Source organism: Lygodium microphyllum, chromosome 15, assembly GCF_053477565.2.
Source record: "Lygodium microphyllum isolate KBCC chromosome 15, Lygodium_microphyllum_v1.1.10, whole genome shotgun sequence".
NCBI lineage: Eukaryota > Viridiplantae > Streptophyta > Polypodiopsida > Schizaeales > Lygodiaceae > Lygodium > Lygodium microphyllum.
Genome location: NC_141149.1, coordinates 87,115,550 through 87,137,989, shown reverse-complemented (window position 1 = coordinate 87,137,989; position 22,440 = coordinate 87,115,550). Strand labels below are relative to the sequence as shown.

General features: G+C 45.8%; 1 protein-coding gene across 10 annotated transcripts in view; it reads right to left on the bottom strand.

Annotated features, from left to right (window-relative positions):
* The window catches only part of LOC148024742 (uncharacterized), a 267,919-nt gene that overhangs the window by 210,327 nt on the left and 35,152 nt on the right, over positions 1 to 22,440 (bottom strand). For 8 of the 10 annotated variants that reach the window (XR_015693346.1, XR_015693347.1, XM_087694404.1 and 5 more), the window contains exon 5: positions 12,109 to 12,296. Coding sequence is in view for 8 of the 10 variants with exons in the window: in XM_087694404.1 (XP_087550530.1) it covers positions 12,109 to 12,296 (188 nt within the window). In the remaining 2 variants the exon portion in view is untranslated. The remainder of the gene's footprint in view (positions 1 to 12,108; positions 12,297 to 22,440) is intronic. The other 2 variants (XM_087694403.1, XM_087694402.1) reach the window with 1 other exon arrangement.

Genomic DNA, 22,440 nt, shown 5'->3' with positions numbered 1-22,440 from the left:
TTGTCGACGCCGCCGACAAAGAGAGGCATGATGGATCCCATACTGCCGAACAACCCGCCGCACATTAGACAGCAATCGTTCAAAAGAAGCATTGCCCTCAGAGGGGAAGTCCAATAAAAATCTATCAATCAATTGCTGCATATAGCCTTGAAAGATTGAACGCTTCAAATAAGACGAGTTAAAACGCAAAGGAAGTCTATCCAAAAATTGCTTAAAAGGTGCAATAGGTTGTGCAAGCATCTCAAGCTGTAGAGGGAAATGGTCTGACAAGGCATATTGTTACAACACTTTCATTTCCAGCATCTCAGGAAGAAAATCATCATCCTGCATGATGTACATGCGGTCCAACCACGACCATGTAGTTGCATACTGGGCAGAATGGAAAGTAAACCCTGTAGAAGAAGGGTGTAGCCAAGACCAGAGATCTTGCTTAAGTACAGCAAGAGCAAACGCATTCCACACACGACTTTCCGGAGCGTCCATCACCGAATGCTCTTATGTGGACTGTGAAGAATCAACACACATATTAAAATCCTCCAACAAAAAACCCCGTCTGCCAAGTGACAAGGAGGTCTACAAAGTATTCCAAAGATCCCGCCGGGATAAAGGGTCATTCGGAGCATAGAGGCCAAGCAACCATAAGATCTCTCCTTCAAATAAAACTTCAATCACCACAAAACGACCATGTACATCATTTTTAATAAGAACAAGCTGATATTTCTCATGTACAATCATAAGCACACCAAAATAATGCATGGCATGTGTCCTTGCATAAAACAAGCGAAACCCATGGCAATCCACAACTTTTCCTGCTTCACCGTGACTCTTGTGCTCAACAACACACAAGACATCCCACTAATTCTCATGCAATACCGTCCACATGGCATGTTGCTTATGGCGAGAACAAATGCCTCGCACATTCCACGTGGCTATCTTCATGTGTGTTCAAAAAAGGAAATCGGGAACAAGGCACAGCTTGCCTTGATTTAACATTTTCTACTAGAATGTGAAGGACTCCCTCATCCAAAAAATCAGCTAACGCGGCAAAAGAGTTTTGACGGCCAGATTTAGAGCTAGACGGTATATCCACTGTCTTGGGGATGGAACGGGAAGAACAACGATCCCATGGGGTAATCACATTACCTCTAGTATCAAAAGCCAACTTAGTAGATGGGCCATTTGGACCGTCCGTATATACTTTCCTAGTAGACTGATTACGGGGAGTAGAAGAAACCATAGCAGGAGCAGTGCGCTCTGAAGACAACATTTCTTTCCTGCGCATATAAGTGCGCATGGAATCTTGTGAAGCATTAGTCCCAGTATCCGCCAGGCCAGCATCAAACCTTTTACCTTTTTTTGCACGCACATCTACCCATTCATTGCCACGGGAATCCAAACCCGAAACATGTTGTTTACCTTTATCCAAAACTTTAGGTGGCTGGGTTGCATCCTGCGACAGAGCATCAAGCACCATATCTTCCATGGGCAGCACAACATGCTCAGCATCTGAAGTCGGTTGCTTCTTTGGGCATTCGGCCATAATATGTCCCAATTTTCCACACGAAAAGCAATGCCCTGCAAAGTTGCCCCATTTCAAACGAAAGTGCAAAGGATGCATGCCAAAGCAATTAAGACATAACCAAGCAGGCCTTTTCCTAGCAGTGTCCCATAACATACACAAACAGTTACGATTCATGGCCCTTAGGCTCGAGGGGACCAGAACAGTGCCCACAACGGCCATGGCATCCTTTAAGAGTAGCCAATAGACAGCCGGTGGACAATTTTCCACTTCAACCCACACCGGGCATTCACGTTGAAGCAGGCGCTAAAAATCTGCCATTGGGCGCCATGGCACAACATGGAGCAAACGGCGATCAAAGAACAATGGCAGTTTAGACAGGAGATTAGCACGATGCTTCTCAAATTTCAACAGCACCTCATAGAAGCCTCGGGGCCCAACAAAAATCTTCTCAACACACTCCCCTTGTAGTAGATTGTGCAACCACTGGCGAATATGGGAAAGCTTCGGGATCCTACCAGTGAAGAAGAGAATAACAGCACAGTGATAAAACGCCGAAAATGAGCGCAAGACATTTTTCGGGTCCACAATGGCTTCTAGAACATCTTCAGTTCCAGCGTCAAAAAAAGCTTCATGATTATGTTGGACATAATCGCCAAGCAGAGTGTTGGCAAACTCCAGTAAATGCTCCCAGTCAACATCCTGAGAATCCATAGAATCAGAGGCAACCTGAGCATAAGAACGTTCCTGATGATCCATTGTCTCTTCTGAAGTATGCTTGGTGCATTTGCCCGCAGGCTGGAAGTCAGGACCAGGAGGCATCTCCTCTCTGCAAGGAACCATATCCTCTGGTTCCTCTGTATTAGAATCCAGACCAAGGGCTGCCACCGTTTGGTCGATAAAAGCCATATCCAGACCAGCCATGTTGTATGACCACTTGTGCAGGACAGATGCACCTTCTCTCTCTCTCTCTTTTTTTTCGTAAAAGGTAATTGTATTAATTACGAAAAAAAGGCACAAGTTTTCTTAATTACAAGATACACGAGGGCTCTAAGCCAACGTGTGTAAGATCCCAGTACTAGGCTACAAAAAAATTACACAAGTCATGGCAAAGACCCAAAGGAAATTGCCATATGCCAGGGAAGCAACTCCTCCCAAGGGAGCAAGTCCGAGTGCCGAATGAGATCTATCTGCCAATGCAAGAGATCTTTAAGCCGGGCAATGTGTTTCGGTACATTAGAGGCCGAATCAAAAAGAAAGGCATTCCGAGTGGTCCAATTGTGCCAACATCCCCAGAAACTGAAAAAGTGGAACAAGATCTTTATATGCAACTGTGGCGGTGTGGGGTATTTTGGCCGCACAAAAACCCAATCGAAAGGGGTTAGAGAGGACCCCACCACTGTACGCCAAACCTGTGACAAGAGAGACCAGATCTTCCTGGCGAGCAGGCAAGAAATAAATCGATGCCGGGCCGATTCCACAGTAGTGGTACAGAAGAAACAATTGCCATTCGAGATTCGAGGCTTGGAAAGGGCCGAGGCAAGAGGAAGACCACCAATCATCACCCGCCAAAGAAAGACCTTACATTTGAAAGTTGTCTTATTCAGCCAGCCCTCCATCACAGTTGCCTTCCACCATGACTGAGATTTCCGCAATCCCCATACAATATTAGCTTTAACACCCAGCAATTGATGATCTTTAATCAGAAGATGATACACCTGATTAGTAGAGGCCTTTTCCAGACTCAACCGGCCTGCAAGGTCCCAGTCCTGCCAAGGACAATCCACCGCAAGGGCAGGAAAAGGTTGCCTGCCCTGAAGCACCAACAAAAGCTGCTCCCATAAGTCATGGTATCCACGCAGGACTCTAAAAAGTCTCCTGGCCATACGAAACGATGCGAAGACATTACGACTGGCAAGGGTGGCATCCGCAACTGAAGTCACACCCAGACGGGCCATGCGGTTAAATTTTGGTCGAAGCTCATGTTTGTCTTCCCATGAAAGTAATCTCGAGACTCCCAACAATTCCAGTTGAAAGGAGTTGGTATGCAAGTGGTCCTCCGCTGGATGCCAACTCGCCTTTTGGAGCACCACTTTCCAGGAGCCGACCAAATGCAATAACAGAGAAGAGGAGGGGCTGGAAAACCGAGAGTCTGCATTAAGAACATGCCACCAAGAGCCCCGAATTTGTGTATTGCCATGCCGAAGCCCGCTGTCCTCCAAAAAATAACGGGCTATAATGGTCCATGGGTGATGATCCATGCACATAGCACAAAAAAGAGACCAACGAAGAGCCAGCATACGAGTTTTAGCATCCAAAATAGCCGCACCACCCAGGCGTTTGGGGGTACATGTATGTGACCACGAAATCCACGAAATACCTGCGTGCAATGAATCCTTCTTCCATAACATGAAACGAATAGGGTGAGTGAGAGCCTTCAAAGTATTAGGAGTCCACGGCAGCAATGGCAAGAAATATGTGAGCATTGGCAGCATAATTGTCTGCGCCACTTTGAGGCAGACATGGAAGGGCCACGCTTGCGACTTCCAATACATAAACTTAGCTTCCAGTTTCTGTGAAATCCACTCTAGTAGTTGCTTTGGCCGAACATCAACACCCAACGGGTACCCGAGATGCCTGACAATGGAGCCACGGGGAACAACCTGACCCTGCCAGCCCAATGACTATAAATCCGACTCCGTGCACTTGAGAATGGCTGATTTGAAGGCATTGATGCGAAGACCCGAAGCATGACCAAAGAGTGTCCAAACATCTTATACCTTGCAAATGTTGTCCTTGTCTACACGCAAAATCATAAAGCTATCATCAGCCAAAGATTGGCTAATGAAGTGCTGCCCCAAAGGAAGAGACAATCCGGCCAGCTGATCAGAAGCTGCCATTGAAGATAACATTGAAAGAACCGGGTGGGTCGCCAGGGCAAAGAAGAGAGGACTCAAAGGGCAGCCCTATCTCACCGAGCGTGCAAGGACAAATGGCGCTGTAACACCACCATTGAGCATAACGCGCGAAGAAGCCGCACCACTAATGGTGTAGATCAATCGGGACATCCGAGTACCAAAACCCATAGCAGATATAAGTTCTGCAATGAAAGACCAGCCTAAATAGTCAAAGGCCTTTTCCAGATCCAATTGAATCAATACCACTTCCTGACTGGAGTGCCTTGCATAGTCAATGGCCATTTGCACATTTAAGATATTATGCCGAATGTTGTGGCCCTTAATGAAACCATATTGAAGAGGATTCACAATAGCTGGAAGGTGCTTATGGAGCCGATTCGCCAGTACTTTGGAAAAGATTTTATACATTGAGCCCATCAATGAAATTGGTCTCCACTGTTGCAACATTGACGGCAAAGGAACCTTTGGAAGCAGTTTGATAAGGCCTTCTTTCAATGAGGAAGGCATGACCCCTGTTTCCCAAACCTGCTGAAACATAGCCACCAATGGCTTCACCAGTTGGGTAGCCAAGCTCTCAAAGAATTCATTGGTGAGACCATCCCAGCTAGGGCTTTTATCCTTAGGCAGATGTAACAAAACATCCATAACCTCCTCCTCACAAATATCTGCCTCCAAAGTAGCTCGCATATCAAGTGGAACCTGATGGCGGACCAGTTCATAGAAGACTGAACGTGCATACGTAACCTGGTCAGAAGGCGATGGAGAAGAACCAAGAAGATCCCGAAAATAATTCCTGCACATATTGACAATGGTGTGCGGATCAGTGACCATGTGACCTTCTAAATCCTGGAGTTTGGTCATATTTTCTCGAGCAGGAAAAGCATGCAAGGCGCGAAAGAACTTATGAGTCTGACAAGCACTATCTTGCAAATTGTCAGTCAAATTGTGCAATTTGGCCTGCTGATAGGATTTCAACTGAAATTCTTTAATAAGATCGGCCAAACGCTGCGCCAATGATAACAGAAATTCATCATCTGGGGTATCCACCAGTAGCGAACGAACCAAAGCCAGTAAGCCTTCCGCTGCATGTCGACGCCGCCGACAAAGAGAGGCATGATGTATCCCATGCTGGCGAGCAACCCGTTGCACATTAGAGAGCAGTCGTTCAAAAGAAACTGTGCCCTCAGAGGCAAAGTCCAATAAAAATCTCTCAATCAATTGCTGCATGTAGCCCTAAAAGATTGAATGCTTCAAATAAGACGAGTTGAAACGTAAAGGGAGTCTATCCAGCAACTGCATAAAGGGTGCAATGGGTTGTGCCAATATCTCAAGCTGGAGAGGGAAATGGTCCGACAAGGCATACTGCTGCAAGACTTTCATTTCCAGCACCTCAGGAAGAAAATCATCATCCTGCATGATGTACATTCAGTCCAACCGCGACCATGTAGATGCATACTCTACGGAATGGAAAGTAAACCCTGGAGATGAAGGTTGTAACCAAGACCATAGATCTTGCTTAAGTGCCGCAAGAGCAAAGGCATTCCACGCCCGACTTTCCGGAGCATCCATCACCGAATGCCCTGAAGTGGACTGTGAAGAGTCAACACACATATTGAAATCTCCCATCAAGAAACCCCTTCTGCCAAGTGACATGGAGCTCTGCGAAGTCTTCCAAAGATCCCGGCAAGATAAAGGGTCATTCGGAGCATAGAGGCTCAGCAACCATAAGATCTCTCCTTCAAATAAAATTTCAATTACCACAAAGCAGCCCTGTACATCATTTATAATAAGAACAGGCTGATATTTCTCATGGACAATCATAAGCACACCAGAATAATGCACAGCATGTGTCCCTGCATAAAACAAGCGAAAACCATGGCAATCCACAACTTTTCCTGCTTCACCGTGACTCTTGTGCTCCACCGCACACAAGGCATCCCATTGATTCTCATCCAAGACAGTCCACATAGCATGTTGCTTATGGCGAGAACAAATGCCTCACACATTCCACATGGCTATCTTCATATATGAGGCACCGCTTGCCTCGATTTCACCTTGTCTGCTAGAATGTCAAGGACACCGTCGTCCAGAAAATCAGCTAACACTGCAAAAGAATTCTGTCGACCAGCTTTAGAGGTAGATGGGATATCCACTGTCTTGGGGATGGAGCGGGGATAACGACGATCCCAGGGTGTAATCACATTGCCTCTAGAATCAAATGCCAACTTAGCAGGCGGGCCCTTGGGACCGTCTGTATATACTTTCCTCGTAGACTGATTACGAGGAGCAGAAGGAACCATAGTACGTGCAGCATGCTGTGAAAAGAACATTTCTTTCCTACGCATATACGTGCGCATGGAATCCTGTGACACAGTAGGCCCAGAATCCGGCAAAGCAGCATCCAACTTTTTACCTTTTCTGGGACATGCCTCGATCCAGTCATTGCTACGGGAATCCAACCCCAAAACCTGTTGTTTACCTTTATCCAAAACACTGGATGGCTAGGTTTCCTCCTGTGATGGAGCATCAAGCACCATGTCATCCCTGGGCGGCACAACATGCACATTATCTGAAGATGGTTGCCTCTCTAGGTATTCAGCCATAAAGTGCCCCAATTTACCACACGAAAAGCAGTGTCCCGCAAAGTTACCCCATTTGAACCGAAAATGCAAAGGATGCATGCCAGAGCAATTAAGGCGCAGCCACGCAGGCCTTTTCCTGGTAGTGTCCCATAACATACACAAACGGTTTCTATTCATTGCCCTTAGGCTTGGGGGGACCAGCACCGTTCCCACAACGGCCATGGCATCCTTTAACAATGGCCAATAGACAGCCGGGCAATTTTACACCTCAACCCACACCGGGCATTCACGTTGCAGCAGGCGCTGAAAGTCTGCCATAGGGCGCCATGGCACAACATGGACCAAACGGCAATCAAAGAACAATGGTAGTTTGGAGAAGAGCTCAGCCCGATGCTTCTCCGAGTTCAACAGCACCTCATAGAAGCCTCGAGGCCCAACAAAAATCTCCTCAACACACTCCCCTTGCAGTAAATGGTGCAGCCACTGGCGAATATGGGAAAGCACTGGGATCCTGCCAGTGAAGAAGAGTATAACTGTACGGTCATAAAACACTCAAAAAGAGCACAGGACAGTTTTCGGATCCACCGTTGCCTCCAGAACCTCTTCAGTTCCCGCGTCAGAAAAAGCTTCATGATTATGCTGGACATAGTCGCCAAGCAACGTATTGGCAAACTCCAGCAAGTGCTCCCAATCAATCTCCTACGAATCCACAGAATCAGAGGCCACCTGAGCATAAGAACGATCCTGATGACTGATTGTCTCTTCGGGCGTATGCTTGGAGCGTTTACCCGCAGGCTGAAAGTCAGGAGCAGGCGGCATCTCCTCTGTACACGGCACCATATCCTCCAGTTTCTCTGCATCAGAATCCGGACCAAGGGCGGCCACCGTTTGTTCAATAAAAGCCATATCCAGGCCAGCCATGCTTCTCTCTGAGCTGAGGCGGGACTGCAAAATCAGTGCACCACCCGGCTGCAGCAACAAGACTGCAACGGAGAATAGGACAGACACGCGGAGATGAACCAGGGCGCCGGCTAACGGGTCAAACACAGGTGAGGCTTAAACGTGGCTGCGCCAGGCCTGCACGCTGACGCAGAGCAGTCGACAGCAGGCGGAGCACTTTGCACAGAGCAGACGTCGACGGGGCAGGCGCCAAGGGGTCAGGCACAGGCGGTGCAGAGGTGCAGGGCGCTGCAGGTACCGGCGACGGGCAGTGTTTGACAAGCGAGGCAAACGTGAGGCGTGAGGCGGGGCAGACATCAGACGTCAGGCGCTGCAGGTACAGGCGACGGGCAGCATTTGACAGGCGGGGCAGACGTCGGCATTTGACAAAGGCGGGCAGACGCGAGGCGTGGACGAAGGCGGGCGCAGGTACAGACGACGGGCCGCGCTTGACAGGTGCAGGTACAGACGGGCGGCGGTACCTGCGACAGGCGTAGCAAGGACAGGTGCAGATGGGCGCAGGTACAGACGGGCGCAGCAACGACCAACGGGTTCAGCGGCTGCGCAGAGAGGACGACCTGGTCACTAGGTCACGGGGTCCGCCATCGCTGCTCCTCCTCCATCTCTCCCTCTCTCTCTCTCTCTCTCTCTCTCTCTCTCTCTCTCTCTCTCTACGGGGGCAGATCTGCTCTCTTTATCGGTGCACAGGGGCAGATTGCACGTGCAATAGAAGAATGACCGGTCCGCAGGCTCTGCTCGTCAGAAATCCTCAGTCCAGGCGCAGATCCGTCGTTTCTGTCTGAATATGGTGCTGTCGTTACCTGCCTGTATAAGAGCGCTCAGAGAGTGCACTGAAGACTGCCCAGACAGCAGGTCTGTTGCTGCCTAGGTACGTGAGGGCTGTCCACGCAGAGGCAGGGCAGAGCTGTCCCTTGTCCCTATGCAGCGTCTGTGCCTCAGGAGCAAATCAGGGCGCCACACGAACCACAGGTCGCAGCGCAGGAGTGTTCACCAATGACAGAATACAGGCGTGCAGGGGGAGGGCTCGCTGAAGGCTGAAACGGACCCAGGAGGAAGAGAAGGGCACACGACAGATCAATCTGTGTGTGCTACATGGCCAAATGTTCTGGAGCAGGGGGTCAACGTTGGAAGTTGTAGGTCAATCCGATGGCATGTGCAAGTCCACCTAGCAGCAGGGAAGCCAAGACACAGGCCAGACTGTGCTCTGTGTCAATTATCTCTCTCTTTCTCTCTCTCTCTCTCTCTCTCTCTCTCTCTCTCTCTCTCTCTCTCTCTCTCTCTCTCTCTCTCTCTTTGTCAATTATATTAGTAAAAACGTGAGAAGATACAAGAGTTGTGGCAATCAAGCAGAAGACAGTGCCATATGCCAAGGACTTAGTCCTCCTTAGGGAGAAAGCCAACATGCTGAACAAGATCCACCCGCCAATGAAGAAGACCTTTCATTCTAGCAAGATGACTTTGAACCCTAGAGGCAAAATCAAAGATGAAAGCATTCTAGGTGACACAATTGTGCCAACATCTCCAAAATCTAAGAAAGTGAACCAATATTTTCATATGTGGCTGCGTCGGAGTGCGATATTTTCCCTAGCCAATGACCAAATTAGATGGATGGAGGGAAGGTCCCACCACAACCCTCAAAATATCAGACAGGATGGACCGTATCTTCCTAGCCAATGGACAAGAGATGAATCTACAACTCGGAAGATTCCACACTGGTAGTACAAAAGAAATAGTTACCATTTGAAATACTGCACCTAGAGAGGGTGAAGGCAATGGACAAGCCACATATCAGCATTCTCCAAAGGAAGATTTTGCATTTGAACGGAATCTTATTAAGCCATCCCCATGATAGTTGATTTCCATTGTTCCTTGTTGATGTGTAAGCCCCAAACAGCATTGGCCTTGGCCTCCAACCAATAACAATCCCTAATCAAGAGATGGTAAAAATGATTCACTCAAGCATGGTCTAGATGCAACCAACCCGCGAGTCTCAAATCTTTATAAGGGTGATCCAAATCAAGAGTGGGAAAGGGGTGGTGATTCTACAAAAGCCTGGAGTCATGTCCCATAAATCATAGTATCCGCAAGGAATCCAGAAAACCCGCCTGGCTGTGCAGAAAGACATGAGCATGCTTTGGGCCATTAGGGTTGCATCTGCAATAGAAACCAGACCCTGACGGGCCATACGATTGAGCTTGGAATGGTCTTTCTTTTTACGTCCCATAGAGCAAGGGAGATACAGCCAATGATACCATCAACAAGGAATTAGTGTGCAATCTATCCTCTGATGGATGCCAAGTCCCTTTCTGAAAAGACTGTCTTCCACGAGCATATCATAAAACAGAGGATGTCTAGGTCTCTTTTTCTTGGAGCTCCAAAGGCGATGCATAACACTACTACAAGATAGGAGACCAACTCACTCAGAGGGACCCAAGCAAAGAGCAATGACAGATTTCTTCCATAGATCAAACCCCACTGACACTACAAGTTCAGCAGACACAAATTCATCCCACCACACTGCACCTACCCCACATTGCGAAATTACACTAGATAGGGCCATTGCACTTTGTCAAGCATTGTAACCTCAACCACCTGGTTGACAACTGGGGGGCCCATACCATAGTCAAATCAGAACCATCATTCCCAGACAACACACAAGACTCACCCCTTGACACATTAGTAGAGCAACTATGGACCACATCATGGCTCTAATCATGTGCTGATCTAGACATGGAGAGAGGAACTACTGTAGCTATCATTGCTAGACAACACAAGAGACTCACCCCTCCACATATTAGTAGAGCAGCCTTGGACCACATCATGGCTCCCATCATGTGCTAATCTAGAGATGGAGAGAGGAGCCTACACATAGAGATCTTTAGATTCTAGATGTTAGCCTTATACTAGGATGCATTTGTCTTTCACATTAATAAGTATAGAAGAATACAAAAGTCAAGGCAATGTCATTGAGGAGATCACCCAATGCCAAGAAACTAAGTCATCTCTGACCAAGATATCAGCATGCTAAATAAGATCAAGCTACCACTAGAGAAGTCCCTTAAGCTTAGCAACATGACATTGGATGCTGGAGGCAGTATCAAAAATGAACACATTTTGAGTGATTCCAATATGCCAGCCACCCCAAAATCTGAAAAAGTGAAACAAAATCTTCATATGAGGTTGCGCTGGACCATGATATTTAGCTTTACCAAATACCCAATCAAGAGGATGCATCCTAATCCCCACCATAGCATCCCAAATGTCTAAGAGGAGGGCCCAAATCTTCGGAGCAAAAGGATAGGAGATGAATTTGTGACAGGAAAACTCAACCATAGTGGTACAAAATAAACAATTCCCATTACGAATACCCTTGAAATGAAGAGCCAACACAAGGGGAAGGGCCCCCCACCAACATTCTCCAAATGAATACCTTACATTTGAATAGCATCTTGTTGATCCATCCCTCCATTATTGTCAATTTCCACCAAGCTTCAGATTTGTGCAATCCCCACAGTGCATTGGCGTTGGTGGCTGACGATTTGTGGTCTCGGATCATGAAATGATAAATCTAATTAACTGAAGAAGACTGAAGGGTCAAACGCCCTACAAGATCCCAATCCTACCACTAAGGACAATCAAAATCAAGGGTTGCCAGTCCTACAAAAGTTCAAAGACTCTGCCCTAAAGATCAAATACCCAAAGGTACCTAAAAGACCCATCTAGTAGTGCAAAAAAACATCAATGTGCCTCAAGGAAAGAGAGTAGCATCAACCACTGAGGTCAATCCAAGAGAGCCGTGCAATTAAACTTAGGTCCCTCCCAAGAAAGTACACCAGACACAATCATATAAATCCTTATTTGGAAAAAGAAGATGACAAAATAAATCTCAAAAGCTCACAAGTCTATGTTTTTTCTTTTGAATGCAATGTGTTGTAGCTTTTTATAGTGAATGCACAACTGTAAAATACAAGGTAATTGCATGCCATTTTGATGGATTCCATCACTTTATCTTCTTTATGTACCACATGTCTGCATGTGAGTCACAAACATAACAGAATAGAATGGCAACCCCTCACAACGATAATAAAGACCAACTAAAACTATTGTATCAAATTAGGATTTCCTTTACCTTGTTTGCTTTCAAGCCTTTGCTTTTGTCAGGCTTCCATTCACAATCTATGCCCACTACATTAACCTGGCTCAAACTTGCTGCAGCAAAATCCAAGCCTTCAAAAGTATCAACCCACTTTAGGTTTTCTTCTGAGATCAGACTTTTCAATTGGAGGAACTTGTTTTCTTGATAACAGCTTTGAAGTTCTGGCATTTCAATACCACATTGGCAAAGCACAGTGTGAAGCCCACATTAGAAATTTAAAAGCGTGATTCGACAAACAGCATATTGCAGAACAATGAAATGACAACAATCTCATGCTTTTCTCTTTATGGAGGATTTGTTACTTTGCAGATATATAGATGGACCAAATGCAATTGCACTAATCCATATATGGTCCATCTTGAATCTTAGATCCTCATTGGTGACTGCACACAAGTTTTTACTAAACAAGCATGCACACCATGATCATTACAATGGGACTGAGTGAATAATTGGACAAATTCAGAAGAACCACAAAGAATTCAAGTCCCATGGCAAAAAAGCAAATGAAAGTATTCAACAAAGTTCCATGGCAAGAAATAGAAGCACATGCTCTGGTGAATCATCCAGCTACCTCCCTCTTCTTTTCTTTTTCCTATCTCTAGCTGTGCCAGCACATTCTAACTCTTAGATACTACATCAACCTACTATTTCTCATCTGGCCCTGATTCCACTGCCCCTGTCCCAGCACTTTCTTGCCAATCATCTCTAGATTTGGCCTGCAGTCTATCATCACTCATCCTCACCACCTAGTGTTCCCAGCTGCTTCATTTCTTTCCCATCAACTTCTGTTTTTCAGCCATACATCTCAGCTTACCTTCCATTGCTAATTCCCTCTCACTGCTCATTGACATCCTTCTTCCTGTTGGCCATATCTGCTTGTGCCTATTCTGTAATATGAGAATCATGAGTTAACACTTAATGACACAAGAACTTGTAGTAAAAAGGCAATCCTGTGCAAAAAAAACTGAAAAGAAATTATGGAATTGGTGAGAATAAACAAAGAGCATGACCAGGGAAGATTACAGATCCACGAGGAGGAGATTGACTTGTCAAATTACACTGGCTGCATTAGCAAAGGATCAGGGTAGAAGCTCATAGCCATCAGAAGTGGTAAATTGACCTGGACGCAGCTTGCTGCTCATAGCAGGAGTGGAGAACGTGGGCATACCAGAGGCGACCTCTACAGAGACTTGAATAGGATCCAGGGAGCGGGTTTGAAGAGATCCCTTCAAACCAGAACCTTTGACATTTCCCTTTTTCAGTACACTACTAGGTTGGGGAGGAGCATTCAGATGCATAGAGTCAGGACGGTCCTTGCAACCACTCAGCACTAGTTTAGACACAGCATCTCTCTGCCATTTTTTCTCACAAACGTCTGAAGAGATTCTTGGGCCCAGAAACATCTTGCTCTTCCTGTGCTGTTTGGCACATAGGAGTCTTGCACTAGGGAGTTAGATGGTAGTCAGGACAGGCCCAGTTTGCCTTCTCCAGCTGCATGACAGCAAGGGAGACACAAAGAAGTTGTATGTTCAATTGGCCTAGGGCTCATAAGGCTTGAAGTAGAGCCCTCAAACTGGTATTCCACAGCACTTGTGGTGAGCATTAGTGTGGGTCACGAATAGAGGGCCCACTTGTGGATATGAGGGCTTTCAAGGGAGCATCACCTATCATAATTGTCTAAATTTTGTAGTATCTAGATTTTTAGGCAGCTTCTACAAAAGCATATTAGATGTTTTTCCAACTGTGTAAGATGTAGCAAAGGACTCTCGGAAAAAGAACTTCACAATATTACCTTCAGCTTTCTCATGTCAGAGTCTGAAGGGATGGCTGTCCTCTAACAACCACCAAATACAAACGATGGTCAAATACCAAAGACCCTGACCTTTAGGGAATACTCAAGTACAGCACCATGTCAAAGCAACTCAGAACTCCTCACTCCCAGCAGCATACACAAGCATAACACAATAGCCCACTCAACTTTGAAATAACACAAGTCCAGGCTATACCCTCATCCATTCCCAGCATCAATCTCATGGTCACCACATGTAGCAAGACAACTTGTATTCAAAATAGATCCACACCTAGAACCACAGAGTTATCAAGCTCAAGCTTGCATTACATATACCAACCATGAACAAGAGCATGTGCATCTAGTAGAACACATCATAGCACTAGCACATCCCACCATAATTCCAACCTCAAGAATGTCCAAGCCAAGAGATGAACCTCAATTGGCACCAAAGGAAGCTCAACAAAACCACAAAACCACAAAACTATAGACTAGTCACAAAGACTCCACAGAGTACTGTGCATAGTGTAAGATGGTCCCTAACATATCATGGGTTGGCAGTTACAAAGTCATTGGGGTCCATTGAACACAGAAGAACTTAAGAAAACCTGAGTTAGTAACCCATCAGAGAGGGAAAGGTGTGCAGAACATATGACCATGATGAGATACTAAGCATTGCTGTGGTATTATATACATTAATCCATAGCCAAGAACAATGAGAAGATTTTCACATTCCACGTGCCTCAAAACAGCCCAAGGTGAAGAGCACCAGAAGGAATGTATCCTCAAAGAAAAACCACAAAGGACACCACAAAACATACAATCCAAGCCATCAACCACAAGTTCCAAAGAAGTTCATAAGCTCATGGATATTCAGTCTGTATTGTAGTTCAAAACTAAAGGATTGACAACAAGACACATCTATTCCAGGATAAGCATGGACAAATATGGCCATGATGATGGAAATGGAAGGTAGGAGAGCATCCTTTGTGAATCAATGCTTGCACCATGACTTATTCTATGAGACATAGTATGAAAAGGGAAAGTGATAACAGAATCCACACAATGCAATCCGGATTTCACCATCAAGGACCACGAGGGATAGGCTAATAGTAGAGATGATGATGGTAATTGTGACTATGCAACGTGCTGTAAGTGGTAGTGCCCGCCATGAACAGCACAGCACACCAAGAGGTCATGGGAAATGGCTCAGCCGGGAACGACTAAGGGTGGCTGAATATGTGTCAGTCTGTCAGAAATAAATGGCCAGCTCCTTAAAAAGTTCTCTCATGCATTATTACTGCAGTACCAAGGTGTGCTTCGGCTGTCAAGAATATGACCTCGCAGCTTCCTTACTTTGATTGTGGTCCCTCTGCAAGAGCACTCAGACTCTCACAATAATGGCAGTCTGAACATGTGGCTATCTTTTCCCCTTCACCTCTAAGATGACCCTTCCTTTCCATGCTCCCATGGCAGCACAATCCCACTTGGGAGGACACAGGAGCATTCTTCAAGTTCTAACATAGATTCAGAGAAGCCTAGATGCCCACACTATGGGGAGAAAACACATCCTGGGGAGAAGTGTTGGAAGAAATACCCTCACCTTCATCCGCGAGCAAAGGATGGAGCTAAATCATCCAAGCCTTCTTTTGTATCTACTCCAGATTTGTTACCCCTAAGTCAGTGTTCCTTCATTGACAGTGGTGCTTCGAGTCATATGACTCCCTAAGGAGATATGCTACAAATTCTTCGTCCATCTAAGAATTTAGTCACTATTGGTGACATTTTTATGGTACCTATTAATGGTGTTGGCACTTTGCCGTGATTGCCAAACCGTTTCTCACACTCCATTTTCGAAGTCCCACCCCACATGTTCTAGACTTAGGCTTTCCACTTCTCTTAGTTTATGGCCTTACTAGACTTGGTACACGGGTCATCTTCCACTAAGTAAGACGTGTTTATTGAGGATTCTTCTTCCAAAGCTATTTTAGTGATAGGTTGGCAAGAGCCAGGGCTCTATATGCTAAATTCTCCTTCTCTTATGCACGGTCTTACGAGGAAGTTGTATCTTGCTACACCCCTTCCCGCTTGTGCACCATCTATTCCACAAGTTCTTTCCCATCCCCACCCTCTCCTCTGGTGGTTCCCTCATACCCCCCATCCTTTTTAGAGCCAGACAATCTCAATGATGTGGCTATGGCTTCCCTAGTCCCTCATGCTTTAAATGGGGATTCCCAAGATCGCAAGGAGCTTCTTCATCGGCAATCTTCATCCACAAACTTCATCAGCATTAGCACTCTTTTTGTCAGCCTTAGATCCGCATCTTCTTTGGCCTTTAGCCACATCCAGGATCTAAGATAGGGTGTTAACACTCATGTTTGTCATGCATTGTCATCTCCTGCCTGTGAGCCTTAGACTAGGTAAGACGGGGACACTAGGAGCTCTAACATGTCTGACAGAGGAGACAACTCTATTTGAGCATGCATTTCTTCCTTTAGTCGAGTTTTTAGTGTGCATTTCTTGACCTGTGCAGCCCCTGCAGAATGTGACCAGCCCTCCCACATTGTGATTAGTCTTGTCTGCCCCTATCAGCATTTATGATGCTTTCGTCTGCATTTTTTACTTTTTTTTGTACAGCCAACTCCATTAAATTCCATTGGCCAGATTTTTGGCATTCTTGAAGGCTGGTCAGCCAGATTTGGGGGGTTTATGCTATTTATACCCCCCACCCCACTAGTTGGTAGATCATACTTCTCACTTCCTTGGCAAGTGCACACTCCCACTTGGTGATTCTTCTCCATCTCTAGTGATGCCTTCATCTTTAGCCTGATCTAGTGCCCTCACCAATGCCTTGCACTACATGCAGGGACTGATCAGTCCTCTTCTTGTATTCACCTTTCTTCCAATGTTCAATGCAGATTTTATTCATTTATTCTCTTCTTTTCTTGCAATCTTTCTCTTCTTTTCTCTCTCCTTGTTTGTGGTTCTCTTCCATTGCACACTCTCACAAGAGCATCATGTACTCTGAGATCCATACTTAATCCATTCCCTTTGGAGCCTCTACCTATTGAGGCTCCACCATCAGTGAATAAGGAGATTGCTTCACCACCGGCTTTACCTGTTGCACCGACACCGGTGGATATTCCAAAGACTTCAATAGAGGTAGAGCAACGAGGGAAGTATCGGCTTCCTCCTTGTTGGGCACGTGATACACTTTGTGATGCAAGGTTTTAGGGATTTTCTAAGGGGCAGCAGCCACAACATGGCTCGTGGCAATCTAGGAGGAACCTCACACACTCCACCAAGCTTGTTTATACTAACTATTGTTTGATGTCTTGTGCCATACAGGATAGAAAGCCCATCTTCATGAAGGAGACTTTACACTCTCGGCATTGGAAGAAGTCTATGGAGCAAGAATTGAATGCAATTGAGAAAAATGGCACTTGCAATCTTGTGCCTTGGTCCGCTCATAGGTAGGTGATTGGAGTCAAATGAGTCTTTAAGACCATTTCCATGACACCTATGCACCTATAGCTGGCTACCATTCTAGCCATTCTTGCCTTAGCCAACCATAGGAGATGGACAGTTTATCAACATGATGTAAAGTCTACTTTCCTTAGTGAAGATTTAAGAAGGAGATCTATGTTGAGAAACCTCCTGGCTTTTCCTCATCCAATAGTAAGATGTAAAGGTTGAAGAAGGCCCTTTACAGCCTCAAACACGCTCCACATGCTTGGGATGAGAAGATAAACTTGTTCCTCCAAGGGAAGTTAGGGCATCAGCATTCCTCATCGATCTCCTGTTGTATGTCCACACCTCAGCTGAAGGGCACACGTTGTTTGTGCTTTATGTGGATGATCTCATGTTGACCAGTGACCATGCCAAGAAGGTCAACCAAACAAAGAAGGCACTAGATGAGATGTTTGAGATGACAAATATGGACCTCCAATTTTTCTAGGTCATGAGATTTGGTAGACTCCGAGGGGGATTTTCATCTCCCAATAGCAATAAGTGCGGGAGCTTTTGACTACATTTAAGATGGAGGGGTATAAGGCTATTTCTACTCCTATGGATCTACATCGGAAGGCTATGGTCCATGCAAATTCACAGACAATGGATACTTTCCACTTACAAAAAATTGATTGGGTATAAGGCTATTTCTACTCCTATGGATCTACATCGGAAGGCTATGGTCCATGCAAATTCACAGACAATGGATACTTTCCACTTAGAGAAAATTGATTGGGTCATTGATATGGCTCCTTAACACTTGGATTGATTTGTGTTTTCCTATAGGTTTGCTTGCAAGGTTCATGAGTGAACCCAAGCTAGTTCATTGGCATGCTACTATGCAGATTTTGTGGTCCCTGATGGGGACTATTGAGCTAAAATAAAAATAAGCATTACATGTTGAATTAGCCACTTAAACAGCCCCAAAATGCTTAATTAATGAAAACCCTAAAATGGTACGTGGTTCAAGAGAGTTTTAAAACGGTGTGCAGTACGAGGTCCCAAAACTTTCTATAAGTAGGCATGCTACCCTCCATTCAGCCAAATCTCATTTGAGTAGGTTTGAGGCCCTCTAGTTTCATTGCCCACACCCCGTTTGCAAAGGACGTCTCAACCAAGCTATTCGTTGTTGTCTACATCCATCATGTGCCTATTTCCAACCTCCACCCCATAATCTAAATCAATTTTTGCTACGTTTGCTGATCAACCACATCGTGTACAATTGGCAAACTACTGAACTATTGCATTTTTTATATGCGGCTGCAATACAAACTGCCACATCATCATACATGCCTTTTTATTGCCATCAGCCTGCCACATCATCATACCTACATTTTTGCTACCATTGGCGTGCCACATCATCATCATCTTGCTGCATTTTCAATTTTCTCTCTCCTCTGCATATACCTGACAACTTGCTGCATTTGCAGTTTTCTCTCCTCTACTTGTGCCCAACACTGATCCGCCGGCACCACACTGTGCTGCATTTGTTGCTATCCGACATCTCCAAGCTGTCTTGCTGTGTTTTGGGATCTATCAAGAGTATGATACACTCTCACACTTACTACCTCTACCTCAATCCTCAAGACATGAGATTTCAGGGTACGGTTTTCACTCCTATACGATTTGTTTGCTGCATGAGCGTTGTATATTCAGTAGTCATTCATTCAGATTTTCATTGTGTTCATTATCTCTGAGTTAGCCTAACCCTAACTATGTTATTTTGAGTTTATGTTTTGATGTATGCTTTCATTTATATTTCTTTGTTAGGATATTTCTTCGCATGGTATCAACAAGGTTCCCTTCTGCAAAACCTTGGCCTTTGATCTAGAGGCCCTTTGCAAGAGGGCACGATGACTTCAAAAGAAAAGTTAATTATGGTTCCATCCGCCTTTGCAAGCCTTGATAGGCCAGCTGGCGTGCACCCTTTGTTCAATGCCCTAGCCTCTCAAGGGTGACCACTTGGACTCCCTTCATAAGATAACCATCACCTTTGTAGTCATGGTAGGCCACTGAGCAGCCACCGTGCACTGTTTATCCGATGCCCTAGCTACTTTGGGGTGGGACGCCTCAGGGTAAAATAAATTTGGGATGGCCTTCCTTTGAAACTCAATTTTTGGGCCTGAGAGGGGATATTGAGCTAAAATAAGCATTAGATGCTAAGCTAGCCACTTCAACAGCCCCAAAAATGCTTAATTAATGACAATCGTAAAATGGTACACAATTCGAGAGAGTTTTAATACTGTGCGCAATACAAGGTACTAAAACTTTCTATAAATAGACATGCTACCCTCCATTCAGCCAAATCTCATTTTTGCAAGTTTGAAGCTATCTAGCTTCGTTGCCCACACCCCGTTCGCAAAGGATATCTTAGTCGAAGCTTCCCATTGCTGTCCATATATCCATCAAACGCCTGTTTCCGGTCTCTATTGCACAATCTACAACGATTTTTGTTGTGTTTGCTGACCAGCCACATCATCTACAACTCGTGAACTATTGAACTGCTCCATTTTGATCTGTGGCTGCTATATGGACTGCCACATCATCATACCTATGTTTTTAGTGTCAAAAGATGACGTACCCGCGAGAGAATAGGGTTAGGAGGGAGGAACACAGAGTGAACTCAGCAAACATGGAGAAGAGAAGAGAAGAGAGAAGAAACTCTGATGAATGGAATGATGAAGTTCTGAATCTTGGAGTGAATGTGATACAAGGGAACAAGGGTATCATAGCACAACGAAGATGATGAAGACAGCCACGAACCACTAACCGCAATGCCCTCCTAAAGGGGTGTGAGGGTAGTGGAGAGGCTGGAGAGAAGAGGTGATGGACTGAATGAATCAACCGTGAAGAATGAGTGAGAGAGTGGCCTATAAATAGGCATAGTTAGTCTAGGGTGGCGCCCCTTTTTGGGGCTACAAACCCTAAACGTAAAAACGCACATTGCGGGTGAGGGGTTTCCCAACACCCCCTCTCATGCCCAAAAAGGAGAAGAAGAGAAGAGTGAGGTGGAGATGCAATGCTACATGTTGACGAATGCTCATGCAGCAAGTGCCACTTAGATAGTGTCCCTCGTGGGAAAATTGTTCACTTGCCTAAGCGCCCTAGTACAAAGATGATGAAAACATGCAATACATAGGAATGTCAGACTTTGTGTGGAGCTGAGAACCATAAGGATATGCCCGTACTCAATCTCGAGAGGTGGCTCCATGCTGACCAAGTGACCAAGGCAAGAAGAGAAGAGGAGGAAGAAAATGTAGAGGATCCCTAAGATCCAAGATTTCCATCGGAACTGGAACCTGCAGTAAAGAACAATAGACAGAGTGAAATGGAGAACCCGAAACTCAACCTTGGGAGAGAAGCCACTAGCTCCGTGCATCCATGCGCTGGAAGGAATACAAAGGCCTCGTCACGGTTGAACTTCCGAGGTCCCGATCTAGGTGGTACCTGAAGATCCTGGGTATCAGTTGAAGAGATAACCAGTCACCCCAAGAAAGTAGAGGATGGGTGAAGAACTTCATGTGGAGTAGATTCCCCCTCTAAGGTGGGAGGTGACGGGGCCCCCACTGAAGTCGAAGAAGTAGATGCCCCCTTTGAGGGCAAAGAGATAACATCCCCCCCCAAATCCCCCTCTGAAGTAGATAGAGAATCTAAAAACTCATGGATCATGGACTTCGAAATGTCTAATGACGAAGGAAGTGCCTCCGGTAGTGTCGAAGAAGGTATCTGTGGTGTCGAAGAGCTCCCAGAGGGCCTCTCGAACCTGAGTAGTCAAGGGTGGGGAAGGGTGGGGCTCAAAATGAGCAAGAGGTGGCCAATAGTCATTGTCTCTCAATGGAGCAGACTGGGTAGCCAAAGATGAGGAAGGAGTCGAGCAGCCACTGTCTCTCGAAGAAGCAGACTAATGAGGAGACAGTTCAAACAATCACTGTCTCTCGATGGAGCAGACTGTAGATCCGTAGGTCATGGAAGCCACTGTACCTGAAAATAAGTGGGAGAAGATTGCCGCTGGCATTGCAACGATCTCCAGGAGGTCGTAGCGCCAATCGATCCTCCATGTGCTCGAAAGGACTTAGTGCGCATTGGATGCATCTTATTGCCTTAAGCATAGTACTCTGATAGCTGATGCAAAACAATCTCTATGGCCCGGAAAGGAGAGGTGGCACAAGGAGTGCCTAGTGGAAGACGCATATACTCCAAGGGGATGGGGAGCAAAGGTCAAAGTCGGCAAGCATCGGTGGTGTATCCAGTGATGCGACAATAGGAGCACCCAGTAGTCTACTCATCTATTGGTAAGGAAGCCATGGATACTAGTGTGCCTTGATGAAGAAGGAAGAGGTCAACCACCATGAACCATGAACCGCAATGTCCACCTCGAGGGGTGTGAGGATAGTGTGAAGCACGAACCGCAATGTCCACCTCAAGGGGTGGAAGAGCAGTGTAAGGGCTGGAAGTGAGTTGCGAGTGGAAGGAGGATGCGACCAGCAGTAAGAGGTTGCAACCGGTAGAAAAACGCAGGTGAGGAGAGAGAAATACTAAAAACGCAGGTGAGGAGAGAGAGAAAGACTAAAAACACAGGAAAGCAAACAGCAATAGCAGTCAATATGCTGAAATCAGTTCCGAACAGTGCGTGATAGGCTGGAAACAAGCGCCAAACTGTTGTAGACAACAATGGCCAGCTTAGACCGCGATGTTCTCTGCATCCGAGGTGTGGGCAACAAGCTAAAATACCTGAAATATGCAAAAACGATATTGTTTTCTGAATGAAGAGTGATCAGCAACAATCATTTTGTTGTAAACACCTGCAAAATGTGGGTGAAAGGCTGGAAAGAGACGCCAGACTATAGATGATAGCAATGGCCAGCTTGGAGCGCGATGTCCTCCGCATCTGGGATGTGGACAGCAAGCTGAAACACCTGAAACCTGCAAAAACGAGATTTTGATGCAGCAGAAGAAGAAGAGAAGTGGATGCTGAACCCGCCGCCGGTCTTTGCCTTCACTGGAGT